Source organism: Scleropages formosus, chromosome 6, assembly GCF_900964775.1.
Source record: "Scleropages formosus chromosome 6, fSclFor1.1, whole genome shotgun sequence".
Classification (NCBI taxonomy): domain Eukaryota; kingdom Metazoa; phylum Chordata; class Actinopteri; order Osteoglossiformes; family Osteoglossidae; genus Scleropages; species Scleropages formosus.
In genome coordinates, this window is record NC_041811.1 from 27,176,476 (window position 1) to 27,195,043 (window position 18,568).

Sequence of the window (18,568 nt, forward strand, 5' to 3'; positions counted from 1 at the left end):
GCAAATTATGTTTTTTCTTTCCCCTCCATCTGTACAGGCCAGAGAAGGTGGGAATGCTACACGGGTGACTTGAGGCTTTAGGGGAGGGAGTGAGGGAGAGATGAGACTTGCCTACTGAGCGCCTCAATAGAATAACAGCTTGACATGAAGGGCGTTTACGAAATGTTTCTGTGCCCCAGCAGTCACAATACGGACCCTCCATGGCTCATTCTCTGCTTCTCAAGAAGAGTGCAGCCGTACTTTTCTTAATTTTCTTGTAGGAAAACTCTTACAGTACAACACATACATTTAATGCATCCGCATGATTGTGGTGAAATTTTTATCTGAACGCCAGCATTGCGTAGCTTGATAAAAAAGCACAGATTTTTTCTTTCTTTCTTTTTTTTTTTAAATAAAAAGACATTTGAAGTGAGTAATCTGACCTGGTTCCTGGTAGTAGTAGGTCTTTATTTAGCAGATGCTTTTCTCCAAAGCAACTTCCAATGAACTCCATCCAGTGTTATGAGCCCACACACCTTATTCACCAAGGTGACTTACACTGCTAGATACACTACTTACACTGGGTTACTCATCCATACATCAGTGGAGCACACTCTCTCTGTGTCACTCACACATTCCGGGGGAACCTGCACAGTATGTCTTTGGACTACGGGAGGAAACCCACGCAGACACAGGGAGAACATGCACACAGACTGAGTGAGGATGAAACCCATGTTCTCTCGCACCATGCAGGTTGCACTACTCACTGTGCCACTGTGCTGCCCATTTAAATTTTCTACGTTATTAAGTGTTATTACTAACTCTTATATAACTGAGCTTTGTCCAAGGTGCGTTGAAATGATAACTAAGTAACTTGATTATGAAATTCAATGATTTAACCATAAATGAACCGATGTATTCTTACTGGGACAGTTGAGGTTTAGTGCCTCGATCAGCTGCACTGGAGCAGGAGTGGAATTCCAGTGGGGACCTTCAGATTGTAACTAACAACACTACCCGCTGCCTCAGCTTGTTGCAGCTACAACAGTAAAACACCAGGGAGCAAACAGGAACTTTAAAGCAGCCGGGAGCGAAAAGACAAAATTTTCTACCGCATTTGATGTTTTGAATCTCTTGTTAATTCTTAAATGGACATTAATTCGTGTAGCTTTTCTCCCAAGTTAATTAGAATGTTAAGCCTACTTACTATGATTTATCTGTTTATACAGCTGGGTCAGTATTACTTGAGCAATTTTAGGGTGAGTGCCTTGCCCAGGGGCGCTACCACAGAACGTGCCAGATTCCAGCCTGGCTCCTCAGGGTCCAAAGGCAGCAGCTCAAACCACTTCGCTACCTCCTATCCCCAAAAAACTTTTTTTTGTTTTGGTTTTTTCCCCCACAAGCTTTGAATGAGCTCATTAGTGAAATTGATAGGTTTAAACCCAGTCCACAGTTGGCATTTATGTGGCAGTTTCTCTGAACTCTTTCCCATAATTCCTTCTGTCTTTTTTTTATGGCTGACCGTGACCTCTGAACTCCGACTCCTGCGTTCGTTCACTGCCCAGGGGCCCTGGACCGCTGCGTGATGGGCATCACGGCTGTAGAGATCCTGAACGCATGCGACGAGGCCGTCCCAGCTGCCGTGGATTCCCTCAGCCACCCTGCTGTTAACCTGAAGCAGGCCATGACCCGGCGCAGCCTGGCAGCTCTCAAGAACATGGCCCAGCACAAGCTGCAGACGCTGGCCACCAACTTGCTGGCCTCCGACAACGCAGACAAGGTGAGCCTCTAGCACCTCGGCCCACCTGCTTCACCTGCATGCTCGATCCCTGGGAATACGTGAGGTGTTCAAAGACAGTTTTGGGGGAGGTTGCTGAGCAGGTGTAGTGTGATCGGATGGGTAATATGTGTATGAAATATGCTCATTGCTTACCAGCATCCATCCCGTTGTTTGTGTGTGATGTATCAGTGGTGACATTGAAAGGGAAATTGCTGATGTATGTTTGTTGATGATGATGTCTGGGGAAAAGTATCAAGGAATAATGCTGTGCGAACCCTCTTTCACCTAAGCTGTGATGCATGAGCATCTGTCCAGTCCACGGGGCCCGGAGGAAAAGCAGCAGTTTACATTGCGAAAAGCTTGACATGGCTCTAAAGGTGTGTGACAGATATGGATGCCATTGTTAGCCACGCACAAAAAGGCTCCCAACACCCGGTACCGTGTATGACAGTGGTGTCAGCCTCCATCAGACCAGTGAGAATTGGAGCAGGCGCTTGTGGGAGAGTTGAGACCTTTTCAAGACCTCTGTCAGCTTTGTGTCACCATACTCATTCTGTCCTGACTGTACCCAGAGATCCTGGGGTATTAAGTGATGTTTTGTGGCTTTTTTTTTTCCCCTCTCTTGTTGCAGTTCAGAATTTCTTCCAGGGCAGGTCACATTTAATGAAACAGTTGAGCACTCTCTTCCTGTAACTTGCACCTATTTTAAATTATTCATATGTAAAAACCTGCCTTTTTTTTTAAAGGGTGGCACATCACTCAGCCCTTTGTTCTCTTAAATGCTCTCTTGTTTATATCTAGACTGGAAAAGTAAAAATGGGGGAGGGAAAAAGGGAGAAGTGAGGCAGGAGCGGGAATAATCGCTTTATGAAAAATGCATGGCCGTCATCTCGGGGGGGAATCAGGCCTGCTGTCTGCCGGCCTGGCCATCTTGGACGTCACTGTGGAGACAGTCTCTTCCAGACAATTAGACAGGATAGTGACATACCCCCCCCCCCCCCCGTGCATCTGGAGTTGTGCCTATCAGCAGCTCAGGGGGGAACCCAGGAGACGGGTTTAGTTAACTTGGAGGACTGTGCGTCCAAGGGTCAGGCTGTCGTGTCTGGGAGTTCTCCATGGAGCGGCAGTAGGGGTCTAGATGAAAGGTGACCCATAGCCCACCGTGCTGTGAATCTGTGTTCAACCTGGTCTCTGTGGCCTGCCTCTTTGTGACCAAGAGGGGTCATACCTTGTGTGCAGCGGTTGTGTGAGCTGCAGTACCGTAGGGGCCTGGGGAGCCCCGATCGCTTTTCCAGCTAGTCAGCCTGCAGCGCTGCGCTGTGTTGTACCCCCTTTATTATTTATTGGCCCGATAGAGCAGTACACCAGGCAGGGCTGCGTACATGACCCGACAGCTGTGGAATCGCTCCTTGGCTGTGATTGTAGCATTGTGAAGCGTAGCTGTTTGTAAACTTAGGTAACGCAACAACCAGGCGCCTTTGAACCCCAAAAAGCAAGGGATGCAAGCCTCTGTGTTATATCTTTTTTTTTTTTTTTTTTTTTTACCATTAGCTGAGGGGAAAACCAGACTTGTGAGCTTCTGACAACACGTGCTAATTTTGTGATAATTCCTAAAAATACGACATATGGCAGCCTTCCCATGGTGGTGTTTATTTCATTATTGACCAGTGGAGGAACCAGATAAAGACATAATAACCCAACACTGTTCCTGGGATTCCAGTAGCATGTAATAAACAGAGCCTTCATTTTGGAACAATCTCCTTTGTGTCGGATATCTGTTCTTTCCAGAACGGTTTCTCCATCAGTGGTATTGGATGTAGCGAAGCCTTGACCTGGTTTAATCTCTTTAAAGGTGCTAGGGGAAGGGGGTGATGTGTTGGAGATGACATTAATGCTTTATGAGCGAGGCCCTCTGTGCCACACACCCGCTTGTTTTTGTTTCGGTTTTTTTCTTTTGCCCTTTCTGATGATCAGCTTCTTGAAAGAAAAAGACATCCAGTGCAAGTTTTTCCTCCTGTTCTTTCATTCTTTTCCCCCGTCTCTTTCTTCCTCTTTTGGCACGCTTTAGATGGCAGCTTGAGGTGGATGCGGGGCGCTGCTGTGCGCTGCCCAGAGACCAGCTTGTTAAAGCAGAAAAGCAGGAAGCTGCTGCAAGATGACCTTAAGGATAGCTGGAGCACGGCCGTGTCGGTCTTTGGCTCAGAACAAAGAGCCCCCTCCAGCCTCCTCCCCCTGCACGCCTTCCTGCCCCCTCTGATGCTGTTACTGGACTGTTGACCTTTGTAGCGTGCTTGGTGTTCTCTGCCTCTAATTAGTTTGATCCCATGGCAGGGAGGTGACGCGCGGCGCTGTCCATGTCACCGTGCTGATCTGCTCGCTGTCCAAGGTTATGGTTGTGATCCAGGCGCTGTTTGCGGCAGTGGTGCTGATCTTACCGCACCTACGGGTGATAGGTGGCAGTGTATGTAGATGGGAGCGGAATGGACACGGGTACAGGCACATACGGGGTTTCTTGTTCTTTGTGCTCTAATCTATTTCCAATTGACGTGTGTGTTGTGTGCAATAGATTTAATAGCGGTGTTTCATTTGCATGCTAGTTTTTTAAAAAATACAGTTAAATAAGTTTTGTTTACAGTGATTTTTTTTTTTTTAAAGCCTTTCATTTGCAGACGATGTATTTCAAACAAATTGTCTTGATTCCCACGCTGAAATGAACACCTACAGCGTGGTGCCAGTTTTAGCCATTTGATATTGCTGGTCCTCACCTGATCTCTTCTAGACCTTGATGTTTGGTTTACTTATGGTTTTTTTTTTTTTTTTTTTTTCTTGTTGGGATACGGTGTGGCTGTAACTAATGCAATGTGCATCCAGCCTTCAGTACCTCTGGATACATAAACATAGTATCCATATACGTAGGGTTTAGTTGTCATGTAAGGAGCGAAGAGGATGGCTGTAGAAAATGTTTTAATGGAAAAACAGTGTGTCCCCGTTATTCTGAATGCACAGAGGCCAATAGAAATTGTTGCAGTCACCCTTCATATAACTGGGTCCCGTAAAATGATCATATCATTTAATCAAATAAATCGTATGAACAACTTTAACAATATGAATACCCTTACGTTAACGTAAAAGTTAATCTGGTAATCAAATGAAGAATATCTAGCATCATTTGTTTGTTGTGCTCCATAGCACCTCTGACAACATACTGTTCACATTCTTTGTAGAGTGATGAACTTAATTACTTTATAATATAAACATCTGTGACCACCGCAGTCGTGCTTCGGCCGAGCAGTTATTGATCATATAACATTAAAGAACATGGTAAAGTAACTTTCTAACAAACATGACATATTGCTGCTGTTACTGCTTTGCATAAAAATACCTTTTATTTTGGTTTTCAAATTAATTTTTGGTGACACTTTTTCCATCAAGGATCTAGGTATGTTTTCCATAAGAAATAATGTTCATTTCATTGCCCCACAGCATTATTTCACCTTATGGGGTGATTTCACTGCACAAATGAACCCAGTTAAGTGAGGGAACTCCAGTGTGTTGCACTTTGAGAGGTTTAAGTGGTTTTCAGCACAGTAAGATCGTTGAGGGAAGAACCCTACATTTTAGTCTAATTAAATTTTAGTATACTAACAAAATTATCGTGTCTCAGGGAAGATTGATTTATACAACTTGTTCAAAACTTTGGCCTTATTTTTTATTAATGGCGGTGAGGTTTAATCTCAGTAAATTCTTCTTAGATAATTCAGATAATCAACTAATTTAAAAAAGTGACACAAAAGATGTTTATAAATACCAAACTTTAAGGCAAATGTTTATTAAACTCCAGAAGAAAGTACTAGAGCTACAAGACAATTCTGACCATGAGTTTTCCTGAAGGCTTCACCTGTAATGCAGTAGAGGAAGACCACATGTTCATATCAGTGCTGCAGCTGTACACTGTCTGTGTCTGTATTAATCTACTGCTTTGAAGAGCCTGACTAGAATCGTGAAACATGGTCATCAGTCTGTTTGTTGTTCCTCCTGCATGTTACGTTCACCATGTTTAATTTCACTATAAACATCAAACATAATATTTTGCTTTTAGAACTGCTGTGCATCCAGTTAAACACCACAAAGGCATTCTCTTCTCGATTGCAACATTTATGTTTTTTGTTTGCTCATGTTAACTTTTATTAACAGGGTTTTAGATCTCCGGAATTTTTGTTATGCAGCTCATATTTTGTTTGCCATGCATGTCTTTTTATTCCTCATCCCTGCAGTGTGATTTATTCTTCACTGTATTGGTTTTCCGATTGGCACATTTACCAACCATGAGATTTTTTTTTTTATCTGGTGTCTTAGTTTTTAAACCAGCAGTGTCTTCTCATGCAAGTGTATCTGATCAAGTATAGAGTAATATTGTCATTGTAGAATGTTTTTTAAAGGCTCCTTATGCCTTCATCCTCCACTTGTATCCCTCTGACAGAATAATTTTGCACCCAGGGATGTGTCTGCCATATTTCTTGACAAAACTACCCATTATTCCCCTCTTACCACGGCTGACAAAAGAGACAAGTACAGCCCTTCCACAAAGGTAATGACAGATAACAGTGGTGAAATGCCTCGCAATCTCCCCGGCCTCCATTACAATGGCGACGCCACCCATTTTGCCGTGTGTGTGTGCGCTTATGTATGTATGTGTAATTTCTGACCTTGAGACCTGAATTACACTCTGTGAGTGTGCAAGAGACACGGGGAGATGATGTACTTTAGAAGGCCTTGACTTTGGATTTTATTATGGTTTTGAGAAAAACTCCTCGAATACCCCTTCGTGAAATGGCAAGAAAAACTAAAACTCCAGTTTTGCGCAGAGAATAACCGCATTTGAAAAGGCGATGGAGAATTTTTGTCTTAGAGGAAAATACATAGATTATATTTCCATATTATTTAGCATTAAAATCTGATTTTAATCATATGACATATCCAAATCAATCTGCATATATATGTCAGATGGAGCATGCATTTGTCTGGTTGATATGTGGTCTCATTGTAGTCCATATGGTCTTTAGCCGCGATGCTGAGGTCATCATCGTACCCTGCTCTCTGTGTCATGTGTTAGGCGATAGCCATCTTGATCAGAATTTGCATGGACAGTTATTGTGGGAAGCTATCTGTAAGGCTTGAACTTTAACCTTGAGTTGGAAGAAAATGACATCTCTTAAATATTCGTATCAGAGATGTTCACATTGCCATGGATGTTCTGTGCCGCTCTGGCCAATCCTTTTAGTTCTCTGAGCCGACTTCCTGGTTGCCGTGGAAATGCTCCTTCCCTCTGCCTGAGGTCTTAGCAGGAAAAAGAAAGTGTCTAATGGAGCGATATGGGAAGATGTCCTCGTTCTGTGTCAACCACTCTTCTGATTGAATTCATGTTGTTATTGTGTGTCCTGAGTGTATCTGAAATGTAATTTGGGTATTTGGCTTTGCGCCAGATGGCCTCAAGTTGTTTGTAGTCCACCTGATTCTGCTCGCCCCCTCGTTCCCTATGCCCCCCTCATAATATTCCCGAGTCTTACTATTACAGTGGGCTTGAATTGTGCCAAGATTAAATAAAGATGTGTGTGTGTGTGTGTGTGTGTGTGTGTGTGTGTGTGTGTGTGTTTGCGGGGAGGGGGCATGAGAGAGACTGTGCAAACCTTTCTGCTATCTCTGCCCTACAGTGACCTTCCACTGCCTGGGTGACCCGTGTTGGAAATGGCTTCCAGCTTTGACACCCCTTTGGAGCACTATCCAAATCATCTGAGTGAAGTGATTCCCTAATTCTCACACTTTTCCCCTATGCTGATCTTCCTGAAAATCATGCCTGTGATTTTTTAGAACTTTTGTCAAGTTCGTCGATATAAGCGACGTAAGCTTGCATTTTACATTTTCACAGCTTACAAAATGCTGTCTACTCAATACAGATTTCTTATTTTGCTTTGACTTGTAAAGCTTTTGAACAATGGCGGATATCCATGCACGGGAAGAAAGAGTTTACTGGTTTCATGTGAAATTTCTGTGCCGGTTTTTTTTTTTTTTTTGTGAACAATTTTAACAATGCTGTTTCTCCCTTAGCCAGTGCGGGGGGGAAAAAAAAAAAAAAAAACCTGTTTCGCGAGCAACTACTGCTTGCCAGAGCATACACTCATAATGTGTTATTCCTGTGTGGCCTTATTGAGAAAACAACATGTTTTCCATCTTGTTTCTGACCAAGGTCAGTGTGCCAGGCTGGATGCAGGCTCTTCTCGCACCCAGGCAGGGTGGCAAACGGGATGCAGTAGCAGCGAGTGGCCTGTCGAGGGCAGTATGCCTCTATCCAGCCTCAGCAGCAATGCCTGCTTCTGGTAAATGCGTCCAGAAGAAAGCGTCATACGCTGACACCAGTTGGCCTTCAGCTCACTGGCCAGATGTACGGAATTCTGACAGTATCCCTAATGAGCATTACTGCTGAAATGGACCCCTGGAAACTTGGCTTCGGTGTCCGTGTGGAGGGCCAGCGGGAGACGGCACCAGGGCATTGTCGAACCTTCCTGTGCTTTGTGTTTCCTCCGCCTGCCTTTGTCTCTGCCTCCTGTGAAAGTGTATTGCTGATGCAGGTGCAGGCGCTTGTTGTCGCCCCGAACTCTCAATGGAGCGAGCACCGATCTACGCTGCTCTGTATTGTGCAAAGTGAGGACAGCGTATTGGCGGAACAATTGAACGTGCAGCATGGTCCATTATGAAGCCCCTCTTGTCATTGAGCGAACCGGATAACTGGTGTCTTTATCAAAGAAAACGCCCAGCTTCTGTAGTTTTCTGTCACTTACATCTCTCAACATTTTTGGTAATTGTTCTTTACATTGGCGTTATTTTGAACTTTTTCTTAGAACCGTGGTAGAAGTTTTACAAGCCCTTACGTTCACGTAGTCGATGCCGTTCATTTGTTTGAGCATTGCAAACCGTCTGCCGTGTACCCGGTCGCGCACTACTGCTCGAAAGATTTTATTCTGGTGCAGGTTTTCCTGGTAACCAAATTGATGAATAAAATTAGCCAGTATAGTGATGGCACCCTTGATTTTTACTCTGAATTCTCAGGTTGGAATCCCACTTCCGTTCTATTAATTGTGGTGCTTACCCTGAATTGACACAGTAAAAATTCCCCCCGGGGTATAAATCATTGTAAGTAGCTTAGTAAACAAATCTAATATCGTAAGTTACTTTCTAGAAAAAGATCAGCTGTATGAAAAAATAAATTATGAAAGCTTGTCAAAATTCAGGACATGCTGTCTTTTCTCTTGGAGACTCTCCTGGCCCTTTTACACATGGAGGAGGCAGGGTTTCCTCTTGCTTTGTGCACCAGTTCATCTTTTGGGTCATGTACTAAAGTACCAGTTTACTGTACAGTATCACTGGACCATCTGCTCTACTGCTGACCATCCGTGTTCTGGTTAATACTAAGAGGCAGGTGTGGATTCAGTCATTCAGGGACCCCAGGCTGAGGTCAGCATGCCCCCTCTCCATAACGTCACCCTCCCTTTAATTATATTTACTGTAGTTATTGTTTTACCGGAGAGCTTTGCCAAAATAAAACACGGGTCAGGATGCATTAATGCTTCAGATAAATTGATGGTGTCCTTTATTTTGGCATTCTCTGGAAAGATTGAAGACGCACTGTTTCTGCCAAACACTCTAGGGAACGGGGTTTTTTTTAAATGTGGATGATCTACGAGAAGATGGAAAGGTAGTGGCTATGACAGATACAACCCAAGGAGATGCTATGCAGTAAAGTCATTTGTGAGTTAAGAAAACGTATCACTGGTAACAAAAGTAGCTCTGATGCCTGTCTGGGACAAGTGTGAAATGCGTTGGAATTTGATGTCAGTGTATGTTCTCTTCTCTTTTGATTGGGAATCTGGGGTCTTCCCCCATGATTAATGGACAATGTCAGATTTTAACATTTTTTGTAAAACTACATTTTCTAATGTTCTTTTTAACAATTACTAGCAGGAAAATTTGGTTTATGTAGAACTATATTTTTTTTGGAAATCTGAGTCCTTATGTTTAGGAAGGAACCGAGAAGCCATTATTATTCTGTATTGCTTGTGTCAGTTCACACTGTTTTTGTTCTGTTTCTTCTCTTAGCTGAAGATTTTTTTTTTTTTTTTATTTAGCTGATGCTTTTCTCCAAAGTGACTTACAGTTTTAATCTACCTACAATTATTCTCCCCATTTGTGTACAGCCGGGTAATTTCAGTGGAGTAATTTAGGGTAAGTACCTTGCTCGACAGTACCACGACAAAGGTGGGACTTAAACCTGCAACCTTTGGATCTAAAGGCAGCAGCGCTGACCGCTACACTACCAGCTGTCCAAATGGAATTTCAGTGGAATCCCTGGAAGTGCTGTATTTTCAGTCTGGCCTACCTTTGTTTTCCAGGGCAACCTGCCAAAGTACTCCCACAATTCCTTGGTGGTGCAGGCAATGAAGACGAACCTGACGGACCCAGACATGCATGTGCTCTTCTTCGACGTTGAGGCAGTGATCATTCAGCTGCTTACCGAGGAGGCTCAGCGACCCAACCCCACGCTGGTGTCCCCTGAGACGCTGCAGAAGGCCCAGGGCAGTGCCGACAAGGGTGGCTCCTTCCTGGCAGGCAAGATTTTCAAGCAGGTCAAAGAGACTATCAAGGAAAACATCAAGGAGCACCTACTGGATGAGGACGAAGATGAGGAGGAGGAAATGCGGCGACGGGAAGAGAAGTCCAAGTCTATAAGCCTCCTGGAGTACAACCTGACCATGGACACTGCTAAGCTCTTCATGTCATGCCTCCATGCTTGGGGACTGAACTCAATGCTGGACGAGGTGTGTTTGAATCGTCTGGGCATGCTGAAGCCCCACTGCCCCATCTCCTTTGGCCTGCTGTCACGTGGTGGCCACATGTCACTCATGTTGCCCACTTTTAAAGAGTCCATGCTGCGCCATATGGCCACGGGTCGCAAAATGTCAGTTTCAGAGATTGTGGGCAAGGGCACGTACGGCGTGTCACGGGCCGTCACCACTCAGCACCTGCTCTCCGTCATCTCGCTGGCCAATACCCTCATGGGCATGACCAATGCCACCTTCGTGGGGGAGCACATGAAGAAGGCCCCCGCCAGGTACGTTCCATCCACTTCTTGCCACAGCCAGCCATTTTGGAGCAGTGTATTTTAAGATGCTACAGATTCACTACATCAGTCAGTCAGACCAATTCTATTAGTGCAGTAGCCTTCACAATGGAATTATAATGGGGCATTTAAGAATTGTAATTTTCCAGGAAATTATAGCCCTCTACAATGGTACAGTGGTGAAGGATGTACATTCTTCCCATTATGCTTTGCTTATACATTAGAAGAAATTCAATATTCATAAAGGGAAGGAAGAACATTATTATGGAAGACCATAACATGCTCTGTGTGAATCTATTTCCTTTGACCGTGGTCCTGTTTTGTTGACCTTGCCTGCAGGAGGCTGTGCTGGGTGCCTTGACTTTAGGCCTGATCTGAAGGCACTCAAGTGCCAAGCAGGCGTTGATTTCATAAGCTGGGGAGCAAACTGTTGCCCCCCCCCCCGAAAAAAACTTGCAGCTAAAGCAGAGAAGAAACAGAGAACCGTGGACCTCGTAGAGGGAGGTGTGATCCTGAATGATGGTCATGTAGGCTGGGGGTCTGTACAGTATTGAGCTGTTGTTCTGAATCTGATATTTGCAGAGAGAAGCTGGGAGAGGCCCGATTGTTTGGGCCAGCTCTGCTCATTGGGCGGTGAAAGATTTAGCACTTCATGCTGCTTGCGAAATGCCAGTAGATGACAATTTCATGAAGTCTATTGATATCCTCTTTGAAGTTTGCATTATGTCCTTAGGTGGAAGCCAGAGAACACATGGATACAAGACCATGAATTCTCTTCCTCATTTGATCATGATATTCTTTTTGCTCTATTCACCCTAAAATACTAGTGATTCATTTGTATTCATTTCTTTGTGTATTTTCATTAACTGTTTGTCCAAAAGCAGGGTTGAGGTGGTCCAGAGCTTATCCCAGAAGTAAAAAGCAGGGTAAACTTTATTTACGTTTGGATGCAGTGTCAGTCCATTGCACGGCATGTACAGACAACCACATTCACGTACACACGCACCCGCTACGGGGAATTTAGAGTCACCAAACCACTGGAAACGCATCTAAATTGTGGGAGGAAACCAGAGCGCCTGTAGGAAACTCATCTGAACACAAGGAGAACATGCAAACTCCGGGCAGAGTCGAATTTAAGCCACTGTCCAAGTCCACAGCTCAGGAGCTGTGAGGGACCAGAGCAACCCGCTGTGCCACTATGCCACCCAGGAGTTAATGTGCATTTATTTATTTTTACCAGACAAGAAGTTCACTTATTGCTTTGTAGCTTATAATATGTGCTATTATTATATAGTTATTGATTTCAGTTTATGCTGTATTAATATAGGACACCTGTTTTTGGGTGGCACAGCGATCATGTTGCTGGTAAACATACCTCTTTTTCCCTCAGATTAGAAGGTTGCGTAATGCCGCGGTGAGGAGTTAAATTGAGTAGAGCTGTTGAGGACTACATTTCATATGTCTGGTTTCTCTGATAAACAGTGGATGGGCTTAAATGAAATCAATTTGCTCCGAAATGTTTTGTGCTGCTCTCGTCTAGCGAACAACCAAACAGCTTTTTATACGCATAGCAACAAAAGGTCTGATTGTTGTAAAGGCTTCCTTTCAAAACACTAGATAGCGAAATAAATGCGTCCATAGGAGATGAATAGGAATTTAACACTAATGATGTTTCCCACTGAGGGATAGGGCACCTTCCTCTTCTTAATGTATGGATGCTTCTGTTATCCATCACAAGACCAACCATTTTGCACTTTAACTCCCCCCAACAGATTTAAAACACAGTTATCCCTTGGATTACTAAGGTAATGCATTTCTGAAAAACCTGTCATAGGATGAACAGTGACGCCTACTTCTGGTAAATGCGTCTTCATAATTTGAACATGGACTAATCATTCATTTCAGTGGTACAAATTTTTATGCATTGCTGAACCCTAAAGTTTGTTATGCAGAAATTTCACCGAATTCCAAATTGACTGGAAGGGGTAACTTTTTAATAAAATACCATAGTATTATGATGGCAAGGGTGAATTATGTGCTTGTTAATGGTCTGGCCACAACTCGCTTGCCTTCACCACACAATTTGGTCTCCATCGACCAGACACTAGCAGTCAGCCCTTTTAGAGGCGCTCTGCAAGTTAAGAAAGATTGTAATTAGGCTCGAAAGAAGTCTGATTAAAGAACCTATAAATATTTTACACAGTCTCCATGCCAATTATCTATCTTGCAAACCAGCAGAAACGGATGAAGGATTGAGTTCTTAACATTTTTTTTGATAAATTAGTTGATGGATTCTCTCTGCTTGATTCCTGCCTTTGTGTTTCCAGGCCTCCTAGACCTGGCACCCCGGAGACTCCCAAAAAGCAGCCCTCCCAGGTTTCCAGCTCGGCTGTGCAAGGACAGATCAAACAAGGTAACTACAAAGACCGCTTCTCATTCAGGGAACGCGAGGAGAATAGCAGAGATTTCTTCTCTGCCTCTCATCTCATCAGCGGTCGAGCACCAGGGAACCATTCATCCAGCAGACTCGGACTTCTGTACGCCACCATCTTCTGACTCGCGTCTGTGGAGCAGCTGCTCTCTTGTTTTTGTTTTGGGTTGGTCTGGGCTCGTATTGGCATGCAGGGCTTGGTGACTTCATCCATAGCCTTCTCTGTCGGAACGAAATGGCAGAAATCTCATGTGCCCAGCCAGTGCCCACCCAGGTATGTGGCTGCTAGCCCTGTGTACCCTGGGAATGTGTCTGAATACTAAACAAAGCATGGCTCTGCTCATTTTATCTTAGCAGAGTATTATAAATAACCCCAGTGTACTGAAGATCTGGAGATCGCACCACTGGGCAAAAGCTGGGATAGACATAGGAAGCCAGCTGAGGGTGGTTTCCTGTGATTTAGCTAATATATAGGCATTGATTTTGATAGGATACTATTAAGCAGAAAAGCTGTACCCTACAAGCCCTCAAACCCAGATCATGCAGTACGCAAAAGTCACGTGTCTAAGAAGATAATTGCTAATCCCTTTTAGCATTTGATTCAAATTTTTAATACAGGTTCAAGGTGGATGCTAACAAATGCAATTTGGCCGATATTTGACATGTCTAATATTTAGTTTCAGAATTATTTAGATGAATAAAAAACACTGTCTTCAACAGTAACAGCACTAATCCATCTGAATTCACAACAAATTACATAGTAGTTAGCAAGTTTCATAGTGGTTAGAACCCTTCCCTTGCAATCCAATAACCCAAGTTTGAGTCCTGCTCATTCTGCAGTACACCAGATCAAGGTACACACCCTAAATGGAAGCAGTAAAAATTAGCCAACTGTATAAATGGGTAAATAATTGTCAGTAGCTTAGTACACAGACCGAATATTATAAGTTACCTTGAAAGAAGACAATAAATAATAATAATAATAATTATTATTATTATTATTATTATTATTATAAGAACAGGTGTTTGCAAGTCATATAAAAGTAGTAAGTTGATACCTATAGCCATTTTAGTCACTTTTAAATCAATTTCACATTTTGACTGTTCTCTGTGAAAAGCAGACCAAAAAGATTTTTTACTTATTGTTATTATGGTTTATTTTATAATTAAAAGAAAGCATGGATTAATCCAAGGAATCCATTTGCAGCTTCCTCTTAATTGTCTAATTTGAGGAACGGCCACATCTCAGCACCACTTTAAGAAAGCCTGCTGGCGCGCAGAGGCTACTTCAGGTAGCGAGCCAGACGGAGCGACCCGTGTGTGTTCTGTGCTCGTTGACATTTGACTCACCTCCCAGGACACAAAAGCCCTTAAAGGGACGGCAGCAAATTTCCCAAATGGCTGTTTCTTAAGATAGGGTCAGCTCGGGTGACCATTGTTTTAAGAGCGGGGAGGGTGCCATTTCCGAGGCTCAGAGCATTTATTTCAAGGCTAACTACCGAAATCTTCCTTCTGAGTCAACAGTCTCTTTCCTCCAAGTGCTTCTGCAAGGTGGATTTATCTTACTTTAGGAAACGAATGGAAAATCACAGCAGGTGTCCTTGAAGACACATTTGTGTTGTCTTTAACTTGTTTTTTAATACTACTCACGCAGCCAGGAGTAAATCCAGTGTAAACACATTGATCTACATAAAAGGTTCAGCAGTTCTCAAATATTACATCTCATCAACATATGATTGATGCGTAAGCAGCATCCACTGCTTTCTCAGTGACTCAGAAGAGATCGGAAATAGCCAAGGGACCACTGAGGAAAGGCGATTAAAATGTGATGGATTCCTGCTGCCCGCTGAGGATTGCACAAGGAAGGAATCGGAAGTCTTTACTGAAATGCCGCAGCACAGCATTCCACCAGACCTTCTCTGGGCCTTTACAGTAGGGAACGTGCCTCACCATATGTGGGCCCGTATCTGCCATTGATACAGTTTGTGTCGTACAAAATCTCCCGAGTCAAGCTCACGGCCGTGCAGATGTCGTACGAGGACAGAAGGCTGGCAGCCACTCTTCTGAGCGAACAGGCTATTTCCACCACGTGGCGCACTCTAATCAGGGGCTTGAACCCATTGTTGGACCACAATGAGGCCAAACATGGGCATTAATTTGTGTCTACTTATGCACAGCATATGGTGATTTTTCTATAGAGAGGAGGTGTCACATTGTGACCTCTAAATCATGGTGGCTACCTTCAGTTGCCACAGCGCTGCACCCACGAGGCCCCGCTCCTTTTTCATATGCTAATCATTCTTTCTATTGCCCAGAAGCACGCGAAAGACCATTTAACAATTTGCTCTGTGTGTGTTAAGCCCTTAACGCGCCTCGATTCTTTGTGCGCATAACTCGCGGACTGCGGCTTTCATTCTGCTCTGAAAAAAGTTGGGAGAAAAGTTGTAATCTTGTGTAAAATATTAAATTTATAAGATCTAAATGTTAGATCTTACGGCAGCTGGTACTGTAAAGGTTAGAACTACTGTCTTTGTACCCAAAGGTTGCAGGTTTGAATCTTACCTCCAGCTGTAGTACCCTTGAGCAAGGTACTTACCCTAAAATTGCTCCAATAAAAAATTACCTAGGTGTATTAATGGGTAAATAATTATAAGTAACTTAGCATTGTAAGTTGCTTTGTAGAAAAGCGTTGGCTAAATGCTTAAAAATAAATGATGTAAGTCATGTAAAATGTACATTTTTAAGATTTACATTTACATGTAAATCTTAAACTTATAAAATGAGTAAATGATTATGATTTACACACCTCATTCTACTTACCTACTTGGTTTAACCAATGAAACTTTGGTTTCACTAATTTTTGCACCTGCATCACTTCTGTTTTTCTACTAGACACATGATTTCTTCTAAAGCAACTTTTGGATTTGGTAATTGTACAGCTACTATGTCAGAGGAGAAAGACTGATTAAATAAGTTTGTGCTAAAAGTAAGGGACACAAGGGGTTCACATACTTTCATGCAGCAGTGTGTAGATGCTTCAGGCTTTTCTTCTGGTTTGTTAGGTCACAGTTGGCTCAAGGGCCATTTATTTGAGTTGGACAGAAAGTGTTGGACTGCTGACCGTTTTCTTTAAATTGGCGAGTGTGGAAAAGTGCTCTTCTTTCTTGAAGAAATGTCCAAAGTGTTCTACAGCCATTAGGGGACATTAAGAAGCTCAGACAGCTGAAAGAATGGCCTCAGCGGATCAAGTGAAGCGTGTACAGAGCCGAACAAAGGAAAATGTTTTCAAAATGATTTCGGTCTTAATCTGCAGAACTACTTACCTAGCAAAAAAATGTTAAGGATACGTGAAAGACCCTGATAGCATTGGGGCTCTGGTATGAGGGCAGAATGGTGCGTAATTACGGTACGGAAACGTGTGACCGTACTCGGTCTGCGTTTTCAGACCACCGCGTTTCATCCGAGTGCCGTCTCCACGGCCGAGGTGCAGACCCTGCAAACTTGTGCTTCTCTGTGTGTGGCCTCGCACAGTGGCCTTGGGCTCAGTTCCGCTGGGGCGACATTGCGCAGAGGTGCTGACAGGTTGCGAGTTACTCTGCACCTTCTTGTTACGGAACCCTTCTTAACACTCGCGCTTTGACGTCACATTGGAAATAATGCATCTCATGCAGATGTAAGATGTACTGCAAATGATTACCACCTCTTATTCTGGGAGTATGGAGTCACGGGAGAACTGGATGGCGCTTATCTGTGGTTCTTTAGGAACGATCTTGTAGATGAGGTGAAAATGAAAGTTTCTGTCTGAATGAACTGTTCTGTGTTGTTTTGACCCACTGGAATTTTATTAAAACTAAATTATGGCTACGTATAATCTCGTATTTGCTATTCATATTTAAAACTTGGATCAGTTCTTATATGAACAATAATTTTCTAAATCTGTTTAGTTAGACAAGTACTGCTGGATTTATAAATGAATTTTAAAATGAGATGTTTTGAAGGTTGTGCTTTAGGTTTGACTTGGACAACTATTTACTTTTAATTTTAAATAGATTTGCTTTGTTGATAAACAGTGGGGCAAAAAGGATACACTTTGTGTAAAATGACAGGTGAAAAGGTTTCTGATGTCTTTATATTTATTCGTTGTATAAATTGAGATAAAGTGGCTTTAACAAATATGACATTCATCGTGAGATTTTCCATTGGCATGTTTGTGAAAGTTAGTCGGAAGAGGAGTTGGAGACCTTTTCCTCCTGCCTTAACTGTCTGATTCTCTCTCTTTGTTTGCTCATTCGTACTAATACTGTTTCTCCGGTTCTCCTCGAATTGGTGGAGTTCGTGTGTCTTTTTTTTTCTTTCTTTCTTCTTCTTCTTTTCTTTCTCTCTACTTATCTTTCCTCTTCTTTGCAAGCTGCTGCTGTTGCTGCTACCAGCACTACCGCACCTGGCTCTGGGGCTAGTCACTCTGGCCCTGCTTTCCATTCCTGTCTCTCAGTCAATGAAGGTACTCTCCTTGCAGTCTCCTCATTGCCCGCTCCCTCCATGCTCTCTGCTCACTCTCCGTGTGCCCGTGTGCCATGTGCCCCCGCAGTGCCTCGTCTGTGGTCTCGTCCTGCTGGTCGTGGTGTCTGTAAAGGTTTGCTGCGTCGTACTCGCACAAGTCTGCATGCTTGCTCATCGATCCCGGAGACCCGTTTCGGCCCGGTTCGTCAATTCGCTGCTCGCAGCTGGGCTCTCCGGCATCTCACTCCTCTCCATTAACCTCACCATTTTTATCTTTGAATTTTTCAAGATCTTTATTTTGTTGTTCCTTTAAAATAATCAGCAAAGTTTTGGAAGAGCTTTTTGGTCCACATCAGGAGGCTGCAGTTGTCCTGGATGTTTTCAGTGTACCTTTAAAATGAGAGTGATCCTAATATTGAGGAACTGTGATTTATTAACTCTGCTGCTCCTACATTTTCAGAAATATCACTTTTTTTTCCCCTCTTTTACTAAACACTTTTTTGTGTTTCAGCGGTGCTGGATATTCTCTCTGATCAGTCTATTTGTTTTATGTTTTTACATTTTTAAATGAATGTTCTTCACAATTAATATTTTTTTTTCCTCCATGTTTTTTTTGTTCAGCATTTTTAAAGAAAATCTTTGATATTCTAAAGCTCTATATTTTTTGTGTTCATTTTCATTTTTTGTTACAGAAGACCAAAATATA

The 18,568-nt window shown here is 43.1% G+C and overlaps 1 protein-coding gene across 2 annotated transcripts in view; it reads left to right on the forward strand.

Moving 5' to 3' along the window:
• wdr7 (WD repeat domain 7) overlaps positions 1 to 18,568 on the forward strand; it is a 134,298-nt gene that overhangs the window by 23,873 nt on the left and 91,857 nt on the right. The window contains exons 14-17 of one of the 2 annotated variants that reach the window (XM_018753920.2): positions 1,545 to 1,759; positions 10,204 to 10,922; positions 13,259 to 13,344; positions 17,771 to 17,863. In XM_018753920.2, coding sequence (XP_018609436.2) covers positions 1,545 to 1,759; positions 10,204 to 10,922; positions 13,259 to 13,344; positions 17,771 to 17,863 — 1,113 coding nt within the window. The remainder of the gene's footprint in view (positions 1 to 1,544; positions 1,760 to 10,203; positions 10,923 to 13,258; positions 13,345 to 17,770; positions 17,864 to 18,568) is intronic. The other variant, XM_018753931.2, reaches the window with a different exon arrangement.